Consider the following 18,493-nt stretch of genomic DNA (forward strand, 5'->3'; position numbering starts at 1 on the left):
CATTTGTCCTACTGCTCATTTGACCGACTGCTCTAGTGCGAGTAGCAGTGGATCTAAGCAAAGATAATTTAAACTCGTACCCTAGATTCGAATACTGAGAGCTTTCCCATTGACGGTTTTGTTACGAAGCGCTTACCCTTTTCCGGCACGTGACCTCAGAAAAATCTGGCTCCATCGGTTGCGGCACGGCCAACTTCGATCACGCGCTGCTAGCGCGGCATCACGTGATCGAAGTTGGCCGTGGTTGCGGTAAGGCGCAAACCATGGAGTAAATTTTTCTGAGTTCCGGCGGGAAGTGGGTAAACGCTATCGGCAACGCGCGAGAGAGTGATTTCGAATCTAGGGTACGAGTTTAAATTATCTTTGATCTAAGTTGGCCGTGGTATTGGAAATAGGTGTTTTTTTTTCGCCTGTCCCAGGACAAAAAGTTTAAACTTTTTACCCTAAAGCGTTTTATTCGCCTGTTCTTGGGGTAAGATTTACCCTGTCCCGAATTTTGTTCGCTTGTTCCAGAGCTCAAACGTTACACTTTTTACTCCTCCTCGAAAGGAGGTGTAGAGGGAGTAATCTAGCTTATATATAAAATTCGTCTGCTTAAATTTCGTTTCACCAAAAGTAAATAGGGGGAGAAAGTCTATCACTGCCTTCAGATTTTACCTTCCACCATGCTTGAGCAGCTTGACACCCTTTTTAAAGAGCTAGTGATCACGTGATATTTCTAACCAATAAGGATAGCACATTACGCGCGAAGTAGTGCATTTGTGGTATTCCGGTCCGCGCTCAAGTGGAAAATTTTGAATTTTTTTCCCTGGCAATCATGTCACCGCCTCGCGATTTCAAATAGTCTCTCTGTCAAATGCGGACCATTATTTCCTTCGATATTAATTAATAATTACTATATCAATTGTAAAATAAACCAAAAAAGCTCGTAGCTATATCTATTATTTCAGTTAAACTTGCAAATTGTTAGGCCTTAACATCGTAGGTTTACCAATTATTCCCGATCTCTGCTCTTAGATGTCGCCACGCTCTCCACGATTTAAGTGAGCGTTATTCTAGTTACGGTTTATTTCTTTTCAAAAGTCGTGTTATTATTTTTAAAATGTCGCATTTTAGTTTCTATCATATATCTACTTTATTTAGGAACTAAATTAAACAAATTATCGAAAGCAAAAGTTTAATATTCACGTATTCTATAGAGAACTATTTTTCATCGTGGCGGAGTACAACCGATACCTTTGTGTCCCTGTAAAGAGGCGAGGGGGAAGTCATTTCCGAAGCCCCAAAATTTTACCCCTCAAATAAGACGTCGTGCGGTTGGACCCAAGTGCCAGACTTTCTCCCCCTATTTACTTTTGGTTTCACGAAAACATAACGGGTTTTGAACATCTTCACATGTGGCAAGCTTTTAATAACGAATATCCAATTGTTAAATGCTATTTAATGACTATAAAAGTTGCTTGATGACTTAGACCTAAGGTGGTGTCTTCAGTATTAGCCTAGCTGATTATTATTATAGAATTGGAGTAAAATGACGTCATAGGGCTACACTTTTGAACCTGCTCAAACACCAAGAAAAGGCGAAAAAAAACCACGGCACCTAAAGACACAAGTTTCCAAATGGCGGTTTTTTTTAAATTAAAATTTCACGCCTTATTAAATAATGACGAGTTTTACCATAGATGGCGAACTAAGCGTATTATGCAAAAGTACGTTGAAACGCTGCCTACGTGATTAACGTAGGCAACGGTTGAAAACTTGAAAAAGTAGGTTAGTGATTGGGGAAAATACGCTCTCTGTTTATTGTCTATGCTTGAATTTGGAAATCGCCGAGAACACCACTGTTTGGGAGCCTTTTCATCTAATAGTAATATATTTGCCTATTTCAGTTAAAAATGGCAAGTTCCTTAGCAGAATCTCCAGATGACAATGTTCTTAAAAGGCACTTGGTTACAATAGTTAAAGTAAGTTTAATTGTTTGTCAGTTACCAAATTACAAAGATAATTAATTGTTTTTGGTTCCTTAGATATTAGATCCTGTTTCATTTATAGTAAAAGAATGTCCTAATGATAATATGTCTAAGAGTGCACTGGATTTTATTCAATTAGAATCTATGGTACTTAGTAATGTTGATCAATATGATATTGAGAGTACTGAAATATCTTTACCGAGTAAAGGATCGGTAAGTGATCAATCATAAGAGCTTCAATTTTTGTTTTAAATAACAGCAAAAAATTGGATACTTTATAGTATGTTATTGTAAAACCAAGGACTGGTGTTATTTGGAGTCGGGGCCGAGTAGATAATCTTTTAGAAACGTCTAAAGAGGTCCTAGCCAAGTTAGTGTTTCTACAGTTAATCAAAATGAACTGAGTTTTAGAACTGATAATCAAATATTTTACATAAAGTGTGTACCTGATTGATGAAGGAATTACTGTTTCTGTTCCACCTAAATGGTATGTTTGAGCTTACTACTGAACAAATTAATATAGATAATAGAAATATGTAATTAATTATTTTAAATTAGTCTACGTTATCCGCCATCAAAGATGTTTGAAGTTCCTTTCCAAGCGTTTGATTTTGTATTATTTGAGCTTAAACCTTTGAGCCTTTCTCTCAACGAAGATATGATGGTTAGAAGAATGTAAGTTTAAATCCATTACCACTGCAGTTGAATTTTTTTTGTATTTTGCTCTAATTTGCCATTTTTTAAAGGCCTTCGGACAGATGGGATCCGTCTACTGACATTTTTGTGCGTAATTTCTTAGCTGGAAAGAGCACTGTGGAAATTGAAGTTCAGAAGAGGGACAGTAATGGGAAGTTCTATGGAAAGATGTTTTCCCCGATAGATGAAGAAGTGTGCTTAAATGAGGAATTGGTCTTTAAAGGTTTCGCTTTCTGTGTTAAAAAGCAATACAAAAGTCGTAAGTTGTATCAATTTATATTAGATTATCTTTAAGAAAACATTTATAATTTTTCCCCAAATTGTAAAACAGCTATTCCAAAATCTTGTATAGCTGAATTAAAAAACCACTCTGGTTCTGATTCTGGAGTTCAAGTTGAAGAGGCACCTCATAATCTTGCGGCTTCAATTGAGGTGAAGAAATAATTATTTTAAATTTTCTTATCCATTAGATAAATTTAATTTAATTTCTTTTTGTTAAAATTACAAGATGTTAAATGTAACATTGAGATAAATTTCTTTTTATACCGCTGGCGCCATCTATAGATTTTAAAAAGTAAATTGTTAAAAAAAGTTAAAAACGTTAAGCCTAGGCTTGCCAGTTGTTCCCCACGTGCGTTGCTAAGTCTTATTATATGATCGCTGTTTAAAAAATTATCAAGCAATTTATTACTAATAAGCTTTTTAATTAATTATTTCAGATAGATGTTGGGAAGGAATTTGAATCTCAGAAACAAAATAACACACTTCAACTTGGTTTGCAACAATTTACAATTGGTAGCTGTACTACACTACCAACTAGTATTGGTAGGGGTGTTATACGAAGGAGAAGAAATCTTCAGGGAGATTTCAGTTTATTACAGCCTTCCATTGACGAAACCTTTAGTGCTAAAAAACCAGAACCTCAAACATTCAACTTCAGACTTGATGAATCTCCCATTAAAGGATTGGGCAGGGGCATTTTAAATTATGAAATTCAAAATAAATACAATGTAATGACTTTGCATTGAGTGTAAATTAATATAGGTTTTTAATGTATGGTTTCTGTTTTAGAATTTGAATAGAAGAGGCAAAGGGGTAAGCCCCGAAGTGATGAAAGGTGGAATTGATGAAGAAGTAAGTCAAGAAATGGATAATTGGAACCTGCTAAGAAAGTTCAGAGGGCCCAACAAAAGCATCAAAACTGAAAAAGTAAAGATTTTTTCAAGTTGTCACTTAGAAAATTAGACTAGAATTGCTCATTTATCTACAGGAAAATAATGCTTCATAAACATTGTGGATATTGCATGAACAGAAAACCTTTATCTCATAATTTTTTACTTCACATGTTTTTCAGTGAATAATTTTTATAAAATTTTTTATCACTCCCATTAGTATAAGTTTTCCCCCTTTTACAGTGACTTTTCTTTTTCAACTTAAAGTTGTAGCAACAAATTGTTTGCCTCATAAAATATACCTTTGTGTAGTAACTAATCTGCTTAAACTACTGTTTTTAAGGCCTGGTTCAGATTAGTTTTAGGTTGTTAAGTAATGGTAGGTGATGATAAAATAGATGTTTTAATTATTGCTCCAAGTAGGTTTCCCAGGCGCAAAACATAAAAGTTATAAATATAAATTGCACCCCGAATTTATTTCCTTAAATACCATACAAGCCACAGTATATCTACCAAAAATTAAAATTTACAATGTACAGTCCCGATCAAAAGTTTTTGGCCGTTTTCTCTTGGCAGCCATTTTGTTTCTATTTTAGGTAGAGAGCCGAATGAGGACTTCTATGAAAGAAAATCCTTACGAAAATAATATAGGTGAAAATTAATGCCCTACCATGATTAGGGCGTGAGCAAAGCCGGAAATAGTCAAACCCCTCCAAAATGACTTCATGAACAAATAAATAAAATGTAGTGCCTATGCTTATTCGAAGCGTCATAATATCTGGAAACATAATCTGGTTCCATTTTTCAAATCGGATTTGTGGTAGTAAAGTTATTGAAGACATAGTAATGACAGAAAACATGCAAATTAACGCTAATTTAATTTTTAAGTGAAACAAAGCAAACTTGAAAGTAGTATTTAAAATAATATCGCTATTTGGGGTGAAGCCAAAAATATCATGGTCTCGAACGATATTATTTTAAATACTACTTTCACGCTTGCTTTGTTTCACTTAAAAATTAAATTAGGGTTAATTTGCATGTTTTCTGTCATTACTATTTCTTCAATAACTTTACAACCACAAATCCGATTTGAAAAATGAAACCAGATTATGTTTCCAGATATTATGACGCTTTGAACAAGTGTAGGCACGACATATTTTATTTGTTCATGATGTCATTTTGGAGGGGTTTGACTATTTCCGGCTTTGCTCGCGCCCTAATTGTGGTAGGGCATTAATTTTCACCTATAATATTTTAATGAGGGTTTTCTTTCATAGAAGCCCTCATTCAACTCTACTTAAAATAGAAACAAAATGGCTGACAAGAGAAAATGGCCAGAAACTTTTGATCGAGACTGTACAAAGAAATAAAAAATTTATTAAAATCAGGATATTTAAAAAAACTTAGATAAGGGTTGGCTGATATGGCATGTTCTGTTTTAATAATTTAAAGTGTGAACAATATAGTGACCATTAAAGAGCCTCGGAATTATTTTAACAATTCCATGTGAGTTTCAGATAGCCCCTCCCCTTCCGTGCCTGGTGATTGCAGATCAGACCAATCCTAATTTAACTTTTTTCCTACTTTATTGCTGGAGACAAGCATGAGGAAACTGGTGAAATTAGAAATATTCTGTGACCATTTAAATTAACCTTAATGTCCTTTAAAACGTGTCTGATAAGTCATAACAATTAAAAAAATTGCATCCCAACTTCTTAATGTTTTGCAAGTTATGTGTTAGCATGTCACGCATCTTTTTATTAAGATAATATAAAAACTTGTTTGGTGTGAAATCAAATAAATGTATGTAGTTCAATTAATCAATTGTTAGCTATTTACTAGGGGTGTGCTAGCACTCGCTTAAATCGAGTACTCGAATCGAGTTTGAGCTCGAGTACTCGGCTCGAAACTCAATAAGCCTTGTCCAGAAACTCACTAAACTTTCGAGTTTAAAATTGGTTCAAGGTTAAACTCGATAAAGACTCGTTAAGCAGTTTTCGTATTAACGAGTTTCAGGGCTATGCGAGCACTCGTATAAACCGAGTACTCCATAAAAAATGGAAAAAAATCGCCCAGCTTTCGTTCTTCTTATCGAGTTTTAAAAATATTACGTCATAGCTCTCCACCAATTAGGGCTCACAAAAAACATTCGACGTCATACTTTATCAGCTACTTTTTTTCGATTGGATCATGTGACAGATTTCGAATTTTAAATTGTCATGTGATATTTAAAACAGCTAGCATTGGCTGTGTTGTTTTATTTACTTAGAACCATTGTGTGATAATAAATATTATGCAAATTTTTTTTTACGAATATTAGATCTTAGTTATCTAATTAACTCTTTTAATATATTAAAACTCCCAAATGTAATGGTTCAATAGTTTAGAATTTTAAGACTCGTTAAGGGCTCGAAGCTTAGAAAAGGTGATATTTTAAAACTCGTAAACTCGCTAGGTTTTTCAAACTCTAACTCGATAAGAAAATTTATAAAAACTCGAACTCGACTCGGTAGTCAAAAATTGATACTCGCACACCCCTACTATTTACTTACAATTAAGCATTTCTTTATTTCAAAGAAGGCACATGATTTTAAAATACAGTAGTATAATGTGGAATATTTGTTTACAGGATGAATTAAGTCGTGAAACTGAAAATGCATCGAGAAGTAGTTCTCAATTGAGTGGATTTAACAATCAATCAGTGGAAAAGTCATCTGAAAGTGACAGCCGAATGTCAGAACTCTTGGAATTCAGTGAAATTGTAGAAAGTGGTAACCATCCCGTACAAAACCAATTCACCAGTGCCTCACCTTTAAATTCACCTATTGCAATGCAAGAAATAGTGCCACAACCGCTGCCTAGAAGGCTATTTAATTCTCAAAGGTTCCTAGAAATGGCGAAGAAAAGCGCCTCAAACAAAGAGGCTTCTAGTCAATCAATTTCATCTCCTGATCAAGGGTTTGAAGGAATAAAAGTACAAAATATTAATGGAACCAATAGAAGTGGACAAAGTCAGATTGAAATTGCCTATTCTACTAGATCAACTCCCACAGAAATTGAATCGTACAAGAAGTATCTCAGGCTGAGGAATAAGAAACCGGTTGAAGGCAAATTGAAATCCAATGCAGTGGAGAAAGAAGATGCTGAAGTTTCTTCCCCAGAATGGGAACGATACAAGAAATATGCCAAAATCAGGGAAAAAACAAGTCCGAAAGGGGATGATGTCCAGAGGAAGACTGTAGATGACACTTTTAATGTTGTGCTAAAACCATTAGCACCTAAACTTTGTCGAAACGTAGCAATGGAGAGTGTGACAAAATCTCAGTCCACACACGTCAATTCACCTAAAAAGATAAATGAAGTTAATAATGAAGAACGTGGAATTTTGAACCACATCAACTCTGAGGGTGTCCTCTCATTTTTACATCAAAAAGTACCATCCAATGAAAATACTTACATATTACTCGAGAGGTGGGTTGTATTTTCATAGGGTACTGGTCATCTTTTAATGAATATCCTGTCTTTTAAACTTTGTTTAGTCACAAAGCGCACAAAACTTATTCTCTTTTGAAAGAAGATCTAAATAGAATGAATATCGTGAATGTCATCTGCCTAGGAAACCAAGTTCCATCTCCGTCTTTGCAAATTAATGATTATTATTTTGAAGATAGAATCGCTAAGGTATTTTTTTAAATGAATTAAAATCCTATTCTTAAGTCAATATTTTGACAATCTTAAATGGATTTTAGGCTCTAAAGGCTTGCAAAGTAGCAAATCCCACAGTGTTGCAATCCTATATGTGGCCAGCCATACTCAGGGGACGCAATTGTGTTGCGGTTGGTTTGAAAAATGCTGGGAAAACATTTGGTTACACAGTTCCAATTTTGAATGACTTTTCGCAAGAAGGAAAATATGAAGATCTACCTCCTGGCCCTGGTGTAAATTAATCCTTTTAATTTCAAATTGATATGTTTTATTACAAATTTAATTTTTTTAGCCTCTAGCAATTATTCTCTGTACCAATTGGATGGTTTGCCAGAATGTCCAGGAGAACTTTGACAAGTGCAATAACTTTTCGAGAAGGTTTAGTATTCTCACTATTCACGGTGGTGACAACGTTGAAAAGAAAATGGTATTATTTGTTTTTCTATAACAAATTCATATCTTTGGGTGAACATCAACACGCCAACGCATGTCTGATATTTTTTTGGATACTGTAGGCGATACTAAACATTTCTATGTCAAAATTATTTTGCGGAAAGGAAAATTCACAGATATTAATTTTTGAAAATTAACGTTTTCTAGCGTTACTTTTTCCGTTTGTGGTATAGTAGGGTACATGTTTTGTGCAATATTAGGCGGGGACCAAGTATTTTCTATTTTTTCTTGGTAATATGTCCTCTAGGGCGCGTTGCTAGACGGCCCATCGTCATTAGCAAGAATGAGGTTGGGGTGGTTTATAATCATAAACGAAGTGTTGGCGCCGCTCGCCCCCAGGTGCCAACACTTAGTTTATGATTATATTTTGGTATTTTCCATTATACTTTTTTACACTCATCTTGGGTTCGGAGATAGCTGCTTTACCAAAATTTGCAGAGGGCATGCGGGCAGTTTAACAAAATTTTGCAAAGGAGAGTGGCCGTTTAAAAAGCTTTACTCACATTTAATTTACGATAGTTTAACCATTTCTGCAAATAAAGATTGGACAATGCGTTACTTTGATCATCAGACCTATCCTGTCTTATGCAGCTGTGGTCTGGTGGCCAAGGGTTACTTTAAGGACTGTGCAGTTTGATCTGCGCACTCTGCAAAGGCTGGCTTGTGTCGGCATTACAGGAGCCATGAGAACAGCGCCAAGCGCTTCTCTGGAAATACTCCTGAATATGCTTCCTCTCCACCTTTTTATTGAGGAAGCTGCCCTTTTAGGTGCCTATAGGCTTAACCAAAATGGCTGGTGGAAGGCTAATAATTGGGAGCATAGCCACACCAAGCTCTTCCGAGATATGTCCAATCAGATGCCGATTTTAACAATGGGCTCTGATCTGATGGTTACTAAACTCCACTTTAGTAAACCTTTTGAGGTCAACTTCCCTAGCCGTGCGGAGTGGAGTCACTTGACCCTCGGTACCAGAGGAGAGATCGTCTGGTTCACTGATGGGTCTAAGACACACTATGGCACTGGTGCGGGGATGTATTGCCTTACTAATAATTTTGGCTTTTATGAAAGTCTAGGGATACACACTAGTGTATTCCAGGCTGAAATTTTTGCAATTTGCTCCTGTGTTGCTCACTGTTTACATCAGGGGTATCATGGGAAGGTTATCCAGATTTATTCAGATAGCCAGGCTGCTCTTAGAGCTCTCAGCCAGTATAGTATTCTTTCTAAACTGGTTTTTAGCTGCTTAGATCTCCTCTGCACTCTTGGGTTGCACAATAAAGTTCAACTTTGTTGGGTACCTGGGCATAAGGGGCATCTTGGGAATGAAAGGGCCGACGCCTTGGCCAAGGAAGGTGCGAGGGCTGGGTTCATTGGTCCAGAACCTGCTCTCCCCATCTCCCGAGGACTTGTACGCGGCTTAATCTCCAAGTTTATGTCGGATCGTCAACTCAGACAATGGTCTGAAATTGAGGGTCAAAGGCAGGCCAAAGAGTTCACTCTTGGCCCTTCTAGGGAGAGAGCTAGAGAATTACTCTCGCTCTCTAGGTCCAGTATTAGGATTGTTACTGGCCTACTAACAGGTCACTGCCATCTTAACAGACATTTAACGCTTATCGGGGTCAGTGATGACCCGATTTGCAGATCTTGTCTAGCTGAGGAGGAAACTGCCTCACATGTACTCTGTAGCTGCGATTACTATGCAGCCCAGAGGTTTGAGCATTTGGGTATGCATCGGTTGGAGACGTATGACGTCTCTAATATCACGGCCGGGCAGATTTTAAGCTTTATGTCGGCAATAGGACTTATTTAAGTCAACCAGTTTGGGGATGCACAATGGACCTTAGGTCGAAGTGTTTGGCTTGCCACCCCACTCAATAATAATAATAATAATGCGTTACTTTCATTGCATATTTATTTCTTTTAAGCCTATCGCGTATCCCACTTCACCTACAATAATGAAGCGGGCTGAATTTTGGCGAAATGTTGCGCTAAAAAAACGTATATTTTCAAAAATTATTATCTCAGCGAATTTTGACACAGAAATATTCAGTATCGTGTAGCGTTGGTGTGTTGATATTTTGCCATATCTTTTTATTATAAGACTGAGTTCTTAAGAGGCTACGAAGTTTTGGTCACTACCCCTTCCATCATCTTAAAACTGATGAAGAATGAAATGAACATTAACATCATAGAACGTTGTTGTCATCTCATTTTGGATGATGCTGATCATCTCATTGAAATTTTTCACAATGAAGTAATTACTTTTTTTGAGCACATATTTAAAAATGAATTATGTATAATCAATACCTATTTAACTATTACAGATATTGGAATTTTTCTCTCAATATCGTACAGTTATTATCTGCAGAGGGAAAAATACATCTTCTCCTAATCAATTTGTAGTCTGTTCCACTGCCTGGACTAAAGGAGTTAAATCATTTGTGAGAATGGTTGCGAATCCCATTTTGCTTTTCTCCAATTTCTTGGAAGCGGCAATTCAAGCCAATATTCCTTTTTATGTGGATATATGCAAACAATATCAAGAAGTGTCCGTTATTGCTGGTAAGTTTTTGTGTAAAACTCTTCGATTCTTTTATTTGATTTGATTTTTTTAGACATTTTGGGAAGATATTCAAATTGCAACATAGTTATTTGCTGCACAAGCTCTGAAAGTGTACGGAATTTGGCTCCAATGTTGAAGTCTCACTCTTTTCATTTGCTGATTGCTCATGAAGAGATGAACAAACCTGATCTTGAGAATGTTAAGCATCAGTGGAAAGCATCCGCGGATTGCGCAAACCACCCAATTTTGATTGTCTCCGATGTCATTTTGCCACTGATTGAAATATCCAACGCAGAGTGTCTCATCCATTACAATTTGCCTGATTTATCTAAGCTTCAGTTTAGTAATCGTTTCAGTTGTCTCAGGGATGTCATTAGTTTCTGGTATAATATTCCTCAAGATAATCCAGAGATGGTATACATAATTTTTCATTTTGTTATGCAAAATATTTATTTAAATGTTTTATTAGGTTGCTCAGGCCCAATTAAAAGAATGTGTAAACTATATTGTGATTAATGACAAAAATAGTCATCAGAGTTGCGAGTTGATGAAAATAATGCGTCGTATGAACTATCCCATCCCACAAGGCTTATCCAAACTGGCTGATAAGGAACTAATGACCCGCCAACTTTGTGACAATCTGTTATCTTTTGGCAAATGTGAAATGAAAGAAATCTGCCGACAAAGGCATATCTTTCATCCATCAATTGATCAACCAAACGAAGGAATGCCTCATTGGGGAAACGTTGATTTGTTAATTACCCATGTCATAAATGCTGGATTATATTATGGAAATATACAGAAATACAGAGAGCCAAACAATGGTCAAGAAGTTACAGAACAACATGAAAAATTTTTGCAATTAAACTTAAACCTCACACACCATTTTGAGGGAAACAAAGTAAAGGAAATAGTGACCGAGCCCCAAGTGGATGATATCTGCGCTTTCCGGGGTGTTGGTGGGGCATACTTTAGAGTCAAAATTAGAGAGGTACAAATTAATTTACTTAGGTTTGTGTAAATTCTACAATGATTACTTTCTCTTAAAGGTTATACCAACTAGATCTGGATTTACTAGGAAAGTAATTATAGTTTCCATTGACGAAGGCTGGACTAGAACAGTTGAATTAGACTGCATCTTTGTGCTTCCAAAAGAGTTTGCAGATTTCCCACCTCAAGCTGTACAAATTCGTCTGTGTAAGGTCAAACCCATGGATGGTGGCGATATCTGGACCAGCCAAGCCAATTCATTTGCTAATGACCTTGTCAAAGACAAAGAGCTTAGAGGAAATGTATTTCAAATTTTGTTGTCCCTTTATTCTAACAGCTATCCATTATGTAAACATTAAATTATTCCTTTTTTAGGTGGTTTTATCCTTCCATAATTGCATTTTTGTGACTAATCTTGGTCAAAATCCAATTTCACCCAGTTCTGATGCTAATTCCATGCTAATTTCCATAGTATCAAAATTGAAAACTGCCAATTTTGCCGTTTCAAACCCTAATCATATTGAATCATTATTAAAACAATGTAAAGGAACCATATCTTGGACTTCTCAACCACATGGTAACTAAAACTCACCAGTCACCAAACAATTGTGAGTTTTAAAATTACATTGTTTTTTCAGAAACAAGCAAAGTTAATTTGTCGTCATTTGTGACATATGAAAGTTTTGAACACCATGTTTCCAAGGCAGTTTTTTTGATTTCTGTTCAGAGTCCTAGCCTTTTTTATACAGTTCCTGTAGAAAATTATGAGACCCTGCTTGAATTAAATGATATGATTAATAATCAGTTGGTTGAAGGAAAACTGAAAAGAATGGAGAATCTGAGAAAGAATGCTTTGGTTTTGGGTCCTTATATTCCTGAGCAAAGGTAACATTCCTTACCTGTTGCGAGAGATGTTACAAAATTTATGTTTTTTTAATTTGAAATTCAGATGGTACAGAGCGAGAATAACTGAGGTTATCAAGAACAGAGAAACAATTGTACGACTCTTCTTCCCTGATTTTGGTGATGAATGTTCCGCTGTTGAAAATGACATTTATGAAATCAGCCCAGATTTGCTCAACTTCCTTCCATTCCAAGCTGTTGAATGCTCCCTTGTGGGGGTAAGTCCAGCTCATGGAGGCTGGAGTGAAGCAGCCATAGAGACATTTACTGATTTTACGAGAGAGGATGACGATGACAGTGTTTATAGGAAATTCACTCTAGAGGTAAGACCATGTTTTAAAGTTTTAAAATTTTTTTTTTATAAATGTGCTTGTAGGCATTGCAGACTTCTCCCGCTGTAAACAGTAATGCAAACCATTACTGCGTGTCATTGTATTTTGAAAATGGCTTGTCATTAGCCAAGGAATTAATCAAAAAGGGTGTGGCCGAAGATGTGAATAAGCTGGAATTACCACCAAACAGTTCAACTACTAATGTACGATATAAATTGTTTTCCTTTGTATGTAATATAACTTTTGGTTAAATGTTTATTTTTTAGTCTGAATGTGACGACAGTGAGGATGAAGAACTAAATCGATTAGAGAGGGAATACGATAATAATTTCACTATGTTGCTTAATGGATTTGATCCGAAGTACATTCAGGAATTCAGAGGCTATAAAGTACTGAGTACAAATGGACCTCAGTTACGAGAAATTGAAAATCAACCTGATACACTGCAAAACTGCGTGGAACAAACTGCAAAGCCAAAACCTAAATCTGTGCCGAAAGAAATAAAATCTGTGCCAAAAGATTTCTATCCTATTCCGACATTACTTGTCTGCAAAGATATTTCAAGGTTATTCGTTAATTTGCACTTGATTGTAGGCTGGTTTTAATTATGGTTTTTTTTAGAACTCAGCCAAAAACAACATGGTTTCAAACTGATGAATCTGTGATAGTTCATTTTGAACTTATATGTTCTGAATATTTTGCTGATATCGGAGAAAATTTCTTGTCATTTAGAACTATCCGTGGCAATAAATTTTATGATTTTAAAGAAGATTTTTACTCTAACATTATTCCTCAAAATTCTACATCTACCCAACTGCCTTTGTATGCAAAGTTTTGCCTTAAGAAAGCTGAGAGAGGAGTTCATTGGCCAAAACTGGTCAAATCTGATGAAAAAGTAATTTTTGGCCATTCTCTAATTAGCTGAACTTCCATGTCTCCTTTATCTTTCAGAAGCCTCATATTACTCTGAATTTAGATCACATTGATGATGATTATATTAACACTCTCTCTGTACCTCAAAAACCAATGAGAAGTAAAATACAAATTTTAGTACGTTAGAAATTCTTGGTTAACAAGTTTTATTTTTACAGTGAAGGCTCAGAACTATATTAAACATCATGATACAGACAGTTCAAGTGAAGATGGTGATGATGATTTGTTTATTGAAGATATTGAAAATTAATTAAAACATATCTTATCCTGTAAGATAATTTCTGCTAACACCTTTATCTCAACATCTTAAATAATTTATTGAGAATACGGGCTAAAATAGGTACAAAATGTAAAAACGTTAGAGTTATAAAATTAAAGTTCCGGTTAGACAAGTTAAGCCAGCGCTAGCAAACATATGGAGGATTCTAAGGCAGTGTGGCTGCAGCTTTATTGTGCACAGCCTGTTTGTTGCACATAGTTCCTCTATGTGATTTCTAGTTGGCTTAACTTTTTGGTTTTCTTAAGGGTAAAGACACCTTTTTGCATTTGGAAAATTTCCATAATGATCTCAAATTATATATTTTGTGTAAAATGCATAATTGATTTATATTTTTGTACCCGTTGTGCTGCTGTTTTAAATATTAAAAGTTGGTTGTTTATTTTTTGCACAATTTATTCAACAAAATATAGGCCTGATGGATGTAAGAAAACAGCGACTGTTATTAGCACTATTCCTTTAAGAATTTCAGGGGGGAGGGAGGTCACGGCCAACTTAGATCTGTTCTCGCTGTACTCGCGAGTACAGCGAGAACAGATCTAAGTTGGCCGTGGGGAGGGAGAACCTTTAAGGTGAAATGACGTCTAAGATTCAATTAAGATGGCTGTCATGAGCGAAAACGACGAACATGACAGAAAAATTGTCAACGAATTTTGCCATTTATTAGAAAAATCTAAACAGCTATTTAATGGTTTAAGGTATAATATGAAATAATTCTATATTAATCAGATTCTAGTAATTGCTTTATGTAAATGAAGGGCTGAGGTTTATTTCGGGGAGTTACTTTGTTAAGCCTTTGCTATGAAATTAAATGAGTGAATTTTTTCAGAGATCTTCCACAGTATGGACACAAACAGTGGCAAGCCTATTTTGGAAGAACGTTTGACGTTTATACCAAACTGTGGAAATTTCAACAACAGCATAGGTAAATTGAATTAGTTTATTTTTTTGGCTTATTTTTTTAAAACCTTCTTTTTCAATAGACATGTACTTGACGTGAAATATGGTTTGAAAAGATGGCAAATTGGAGAAATTGCTTCAAAAATTGGGCAGTTGTACTACCATTATTAGTAAGAGTTAGCCTTATTAAGAAGGCTTCGTTATCAATGTGCAATAATGTAACCATTATTTAATAGTCTAAGGACTAGTGAGACAAATTACTTGAATGAGGCGTTTTCATTCTACGCAGCCATCAGGGCAAGAGGTTATTATAGTAAAGCTAGCAAAGAAGAAAGGTATGTGCTGTAAGATTGTATCCTTTTTATTGCTGTTGTCTGAGAACTTTCTATTGGTAACATATTCAATAGTATGATTTAATTGTATTTTATTTTCCACTTTATTACAACACACCTAGATCTGATCTGATGGTAAAAAAGTTGCGGTACTATGCAAGGTTTATTGTTGTTTGTATGCTGTTAAAGAAAATGAAACTAGTCAGAGATTTAGTCAGAGTTAGTTACGAAAAATTTGCATTTTGTGGATACTATGAGTACTAAGGCCAAGTATCTGTTTCTCAGGAACTTGCAAAACAAATCGACGATTATACGGCCACTTATGAACCAGAAGACCAACTCGAGTGGACTCTAGTCTTAGGAGAAATTAAAGCTTTCATTGAAGTAATAATTCAACAGTTTTTACATTTTTGGGGCATTAAACACAAAAAAATATTTAGGCGGATAATCTAATCAATGTCATTGACAATGATTCAACGTCAGTTGTTTTGTCACATCGTTTAAGTCCGTTAAACATGCTTGGAGTTGAGAAAATGCCTTCTTCTCAGTTAACACTTCAAGAAATATTGATTGTTGGGAATTGTTCAGATCAGGTTGTTTATATAAATCCTATCTCGGAATGTCAAAAAAAATATATATATTTATTTTTATAACTTTTTCTTTAGGTTAAATTTAGTGAGCTCACATTAGATATGTTTAGAATGCTTCAAACTTTGGAGAGAGAACCACAAGAAGATAGCACGCAAATTTATGATGTTTCTCCAGCTCCGGGAAGACTACCTTTTGTAATATTTTTAATCTTATTTAACTAATCAACTCAAATATGTAGTATAATTGCGATTATCACGGTAACAGCCTGATAACAGTGATCGTCCTCTGAAACGGGAAAATCCACACAAGTACTTACTGTACAAACCAACATTCAGCCAACTCCTGGTTTTCTTGGCATCTGGTTTTAAGGAACTCCCTCCCAATGGTGTTTTGCTTCTCTACCTCTCTGCTGATGGCTGTTTTTCGAACATAAAACATCCAGAAGACCGTAAGTCTGAACACTATACATTCTTTTCATTAAAGTTACATTTGTAACATTTTCTTTCAGCTGGATATGATTTTGGTGGAGTTATGACCAATTGCAAAAAAGAAGCTGAACATGCTAACAGAAAGAACATGCAGTTGAAAGATATGAATTGGTCAGCAACAAATTTCCCTTAAGTTTATCTCCTATAGACTTTAGGAATGATTGTCACGGTTTATTTTCCTTTTTCAGCCTTTATCCAGGTGATCTCTATCCATTCAGCAGAAAGCCTTTAATGTTAATAGTAGATAGTGACAACAGTCATGCCTTCCAACATATTCCACGATATTTTGGTCAACCTTTCATCATTTTGATGTCACCAGAAGATGTTCCTCCTTCATTCCATGGTAATTTTTTTCCAAGTTGCGTTCTTTGCGGAAATATTCAGTTAATTTCTTCTACATTTTAGATCATCAACATAAGGGAAACCTTTTTACCTTGTTCCTTCATTGTAAGTATTTATAGAACTACCTCCATATATTGGAAATCCAACTAAGGATTGTGTTTTTAGCACCCTTAACAGCCATGTGTTTCACCTGCAATATTTCCGATATCCCAATATCAGTGTGGGAAAAGGGTAAATCTCAAATCATTCATTTTATGACGGAAGCCAGCCATCTCGTCACAAGATCAAGAAACATTGGTAAATATATTCTTCAATTTGTGTCCCAGAAATTTAAGCGATACTCACGGGGATGTTTTGAATTAAGATCCAGTTTTTCTGCATTTCTTCGGAGATGATTTTTTGAGGCTACTCATCTTAAGATTCATTTTTTGCGGCATTGCTTTAAGATTACATAGGTTATTTAAGGTAAGTTTCATATTTTTTGTTTATTACTATTTTGTTGAAAATAGTAATGTGAACATGGGTCATTGGTGTAGGGCCGATCATTTTTCCCATGTTCTCATCCCCAATTTCCAGAAACGGAAATCTTTGATAATCCAACGTTACGAAGATGTGTCCTAGATCTGGCATCCATCTTGGATGTATCGACGCTTTTCACTGAAGTTGAAGAACAGGACTGACGGGTAGTCATGTTTACCCTAGCTTAAAGCTGACTTTCTCGATTCATAATGGAGGCAAATGAAAATTTTTGCAAACATGCCTGCTAAAATGTTTAGGTTTAAATAATGTAAATACATATACCAAATTGTATTATTATAAGGCTTGTTTATTTTTAAGTCAATGCCGCACAATTTCCTTTTATTACGTTTTAGTAATTATGGTTTTTAACTACCATCTTTTGGGACATTCTTAGTGGCTTTTAGCCTTAAATGTTCTAAATTCAACCCCATAATTTTTTTTCTAGAAAAAACTTATGGTGTTGGCCAAAGGCCTTAGACACCAAGCACCAAAATAAAATATAAAGAACAAGTAAAAAGAACCATAACATGATTAGTAAAAACAACCCCCATAAATTAAGTTAATAATTTCATCTATTACAATGGTTCAAAGCACTTTAGTAGCCCATCTGACATTCATACTTATATTTATTTTATGAAAAGAAACTCCGGCCTTAATAGTGTCACAATATTTTTAATCAAAAGTGATGGAAAATTTCTCAAAAGTTAAGTTAGGGCTCAATTTTAGTGGTTTAGTAAATGCGAATGAGTTTTTTGAAGGAATAGTTTACAAAACGCGTGCTTCTAGAAGAGAAATAGGCAGATCTAGACATCTTTTCTGCTAGGGTAAAAAATGCTTGCTAAAGTCATTGCCATTTACTGACAAATCAGAGCAAAAGATCATTGCAAAAATATTTAAAAAATAATGCAATATTGATTGTATTATGAAAGAAAAATATTTTTCTCGTAACCATTTAGGAAAATCTTTATTCTTCGTCGGTTTATTCACACTTAAAATATTTCAAAAAGGCATTTTTTTCTTTTAAAGCAATATATACAGTCGAGTGTTTGTAAAGCTTTTTCTATTCTTACCAAACAAAAATCTATTGAAAATTCTAAGAGTGAAAACAAATTTTACTCCAAAATGGTAACCAAATAAAATTGTAAAGTGATATGAAGCTTTTTCCGAATTATCGGAACATTTATTTCTCTGAAAGAGTTTTCCTTTAATGTGGTTTATTCATTGTTTGCCACTTCAAATAGTACTTTATAAGTGTTTTAAATAATATATATTATTTTATTTGTCAAACAAGTTTTTATTTTATAATTTTATTTATAATTCATTAAT

At 35.0% G+C, this 18,493-nt stretch overlaps 2 protein-coding genes across 4 annotated transcripts; both read left to right on the forward strand.

Moving 5' to 3' along the window:
* The first annotated feature begins 1,820 nt into the window (after window positions 1-1,820).
* LOC149928484 (putative ATP-dependent RNA helicase TDRD12) lies at window positions 1,821-14,377 on the forward strand. Of its 2 annotated transcripts, none has more exons than XM_090158218.1 (26): window positions 1,821-1,964; window positions 2,028-2,183; window positions 2,252-2,340; window positions 2,410-2,457; window positions 2,529-2,645; window positions 2,717-2,925; window positions 2,998-3,098; window positions 3,386-3,676; window positions 3,738-3,875; window positions 6,468-7,309; window positions 7,378-7,519; window positions 7,588-7,776; window positions 7,836-7,970; window positions 10,099-10,251; window positions 10,322-10,559; window positions 10,613-10,974; window positions 11,030-11,551; window positions 11,610-11,852; window positions 11,926-12,127; window positions 12,189-12,435; window positions 12,500-12,776; window positions 12,830-12,988; window positions 13,052-13,350; window positions 13,407-13,680; window positions 13,737-13,818; window positions 13,877-14,377. In XM_090158218.1, the coding sequence occupies exons 1-26, from the start codon at window positions 1,896-1,898 to the stop codon at window positions 13,966-13,968; spliced, it is 5,676 nt and encodes a 1,891-aa protein (XP_090014344.1). In that variant the 5' UTR covers window positions 1,821-1,895; the 3' UTR covers window positions 13,969-14,377. The 2 variants fall into 2 exon arrangements, with proteins under 2 accessions (XP_090014344.1, XP_090014345.1); XM_090158219.1 differs by having other exon boundaries at window positions 3,019-3,098.
* Window positions 14,378-14,558: 181 nt separating this feature from the next.
* Window positions 14,559-17,674, forward strand: LOC149928485 (protein SCAI). 2 transcript variants are annotated; one of them, XM_090159523.1, is made up of 15 exons: window positions 14,559-14,693; window positions 14,825-14,920; window positions 14,979-15,065; window positions 15,132-15,239; window positions 15,350-15,446; window positions 15,513-15,611; window positions 15,668-15,820; window positions 15,893-16,012; window positions 16,083-16,266; window positions 16,327-16,417; window positions 16,495-16,649; window positions 16,712-16,753; window positions 16,814-16,945; window positions 17,013-17,113; window positions 17,185-17,674. In XM_090159523.1, exons 1-15 carry the CDS (start codon window positions 14,596-14,598, stop codon window positions 17,326-17,328), a joined length of 1,707 nt encoding a protein of 568 aa, XP_090015649.1. In that variant the 5' UTR covers window positions 14,559-14,595; the 3' UTR covers window positions 17,329-17,674. The 2 variants fall into 2 exon arrangements, with proteins under 2 accessions (XP_090015649.1, XP_090015650.1); XM_090159524.1 differs by having other exon boundaries at window positions 15,132-15,230.
* Window positions 17,675-18,493: the final 819 nt, after the last annotated feature.

This window comes from Leiobunum rupestre, chromosome 9 (assembly GCF_980474605.1).
Source record: "Leiobunum rupestre chromosome 9, qqLeiRupe1.1.hap1, whole genome shotgun sequence".
Taxonomy (NCBI): domain Eukaryota; kingdom Metazoa; phylum Arthropoda; class Arachnida; order Opiliones; family Sclerosomatidae; genus Leiobunum; species Leiobunum rupestre.

Bases quoted from the DNA above. Each gene is read 5' to 3' on its own strand.
- LOC149928485 (XM_090159523.1), top strand. From the start codon at position 14,596: ATGGCTGTCATGAGCGAAAACGACGAACATGACAGAAAAATTGTCAAC. The intron at 14,694-14,824 runs GTATAATATGAA...GAATTTTTTCAG, and splicing joins CAGCTATTTAATGGTTTAAG to AGATCTTCCACAGTATGGAC. The intron at 16,946-17,012 runs GTAAATATATTC...TTTTGAATTAAG, and splicing joins CACAAGATCAAGAAACATTG to ATCCAGTTTTTCTGCATTTC.
- LOC149928484 (XM_090158218.1), top strand. From the start codon at position 1,896: ATGGCAAGTTCCTTAGCAGAATCTCCAGATGACAATGTTCTTAAAAGG. The intron at 13,351-13,406 runs GTTATTCGTTAA...GGTTTTTTTTAG, and splicing joins GTCTGCAAAGATATTTCAAG to AACTCAGCCAAAAACAACAT. The intron at 13,819-13,876 runs GTAAAATACAAA...TTATTTTTACAG, and splicing joins ACCTCAAAAACCAATGAGAA to TGAAGGCTCAGAACTATATT.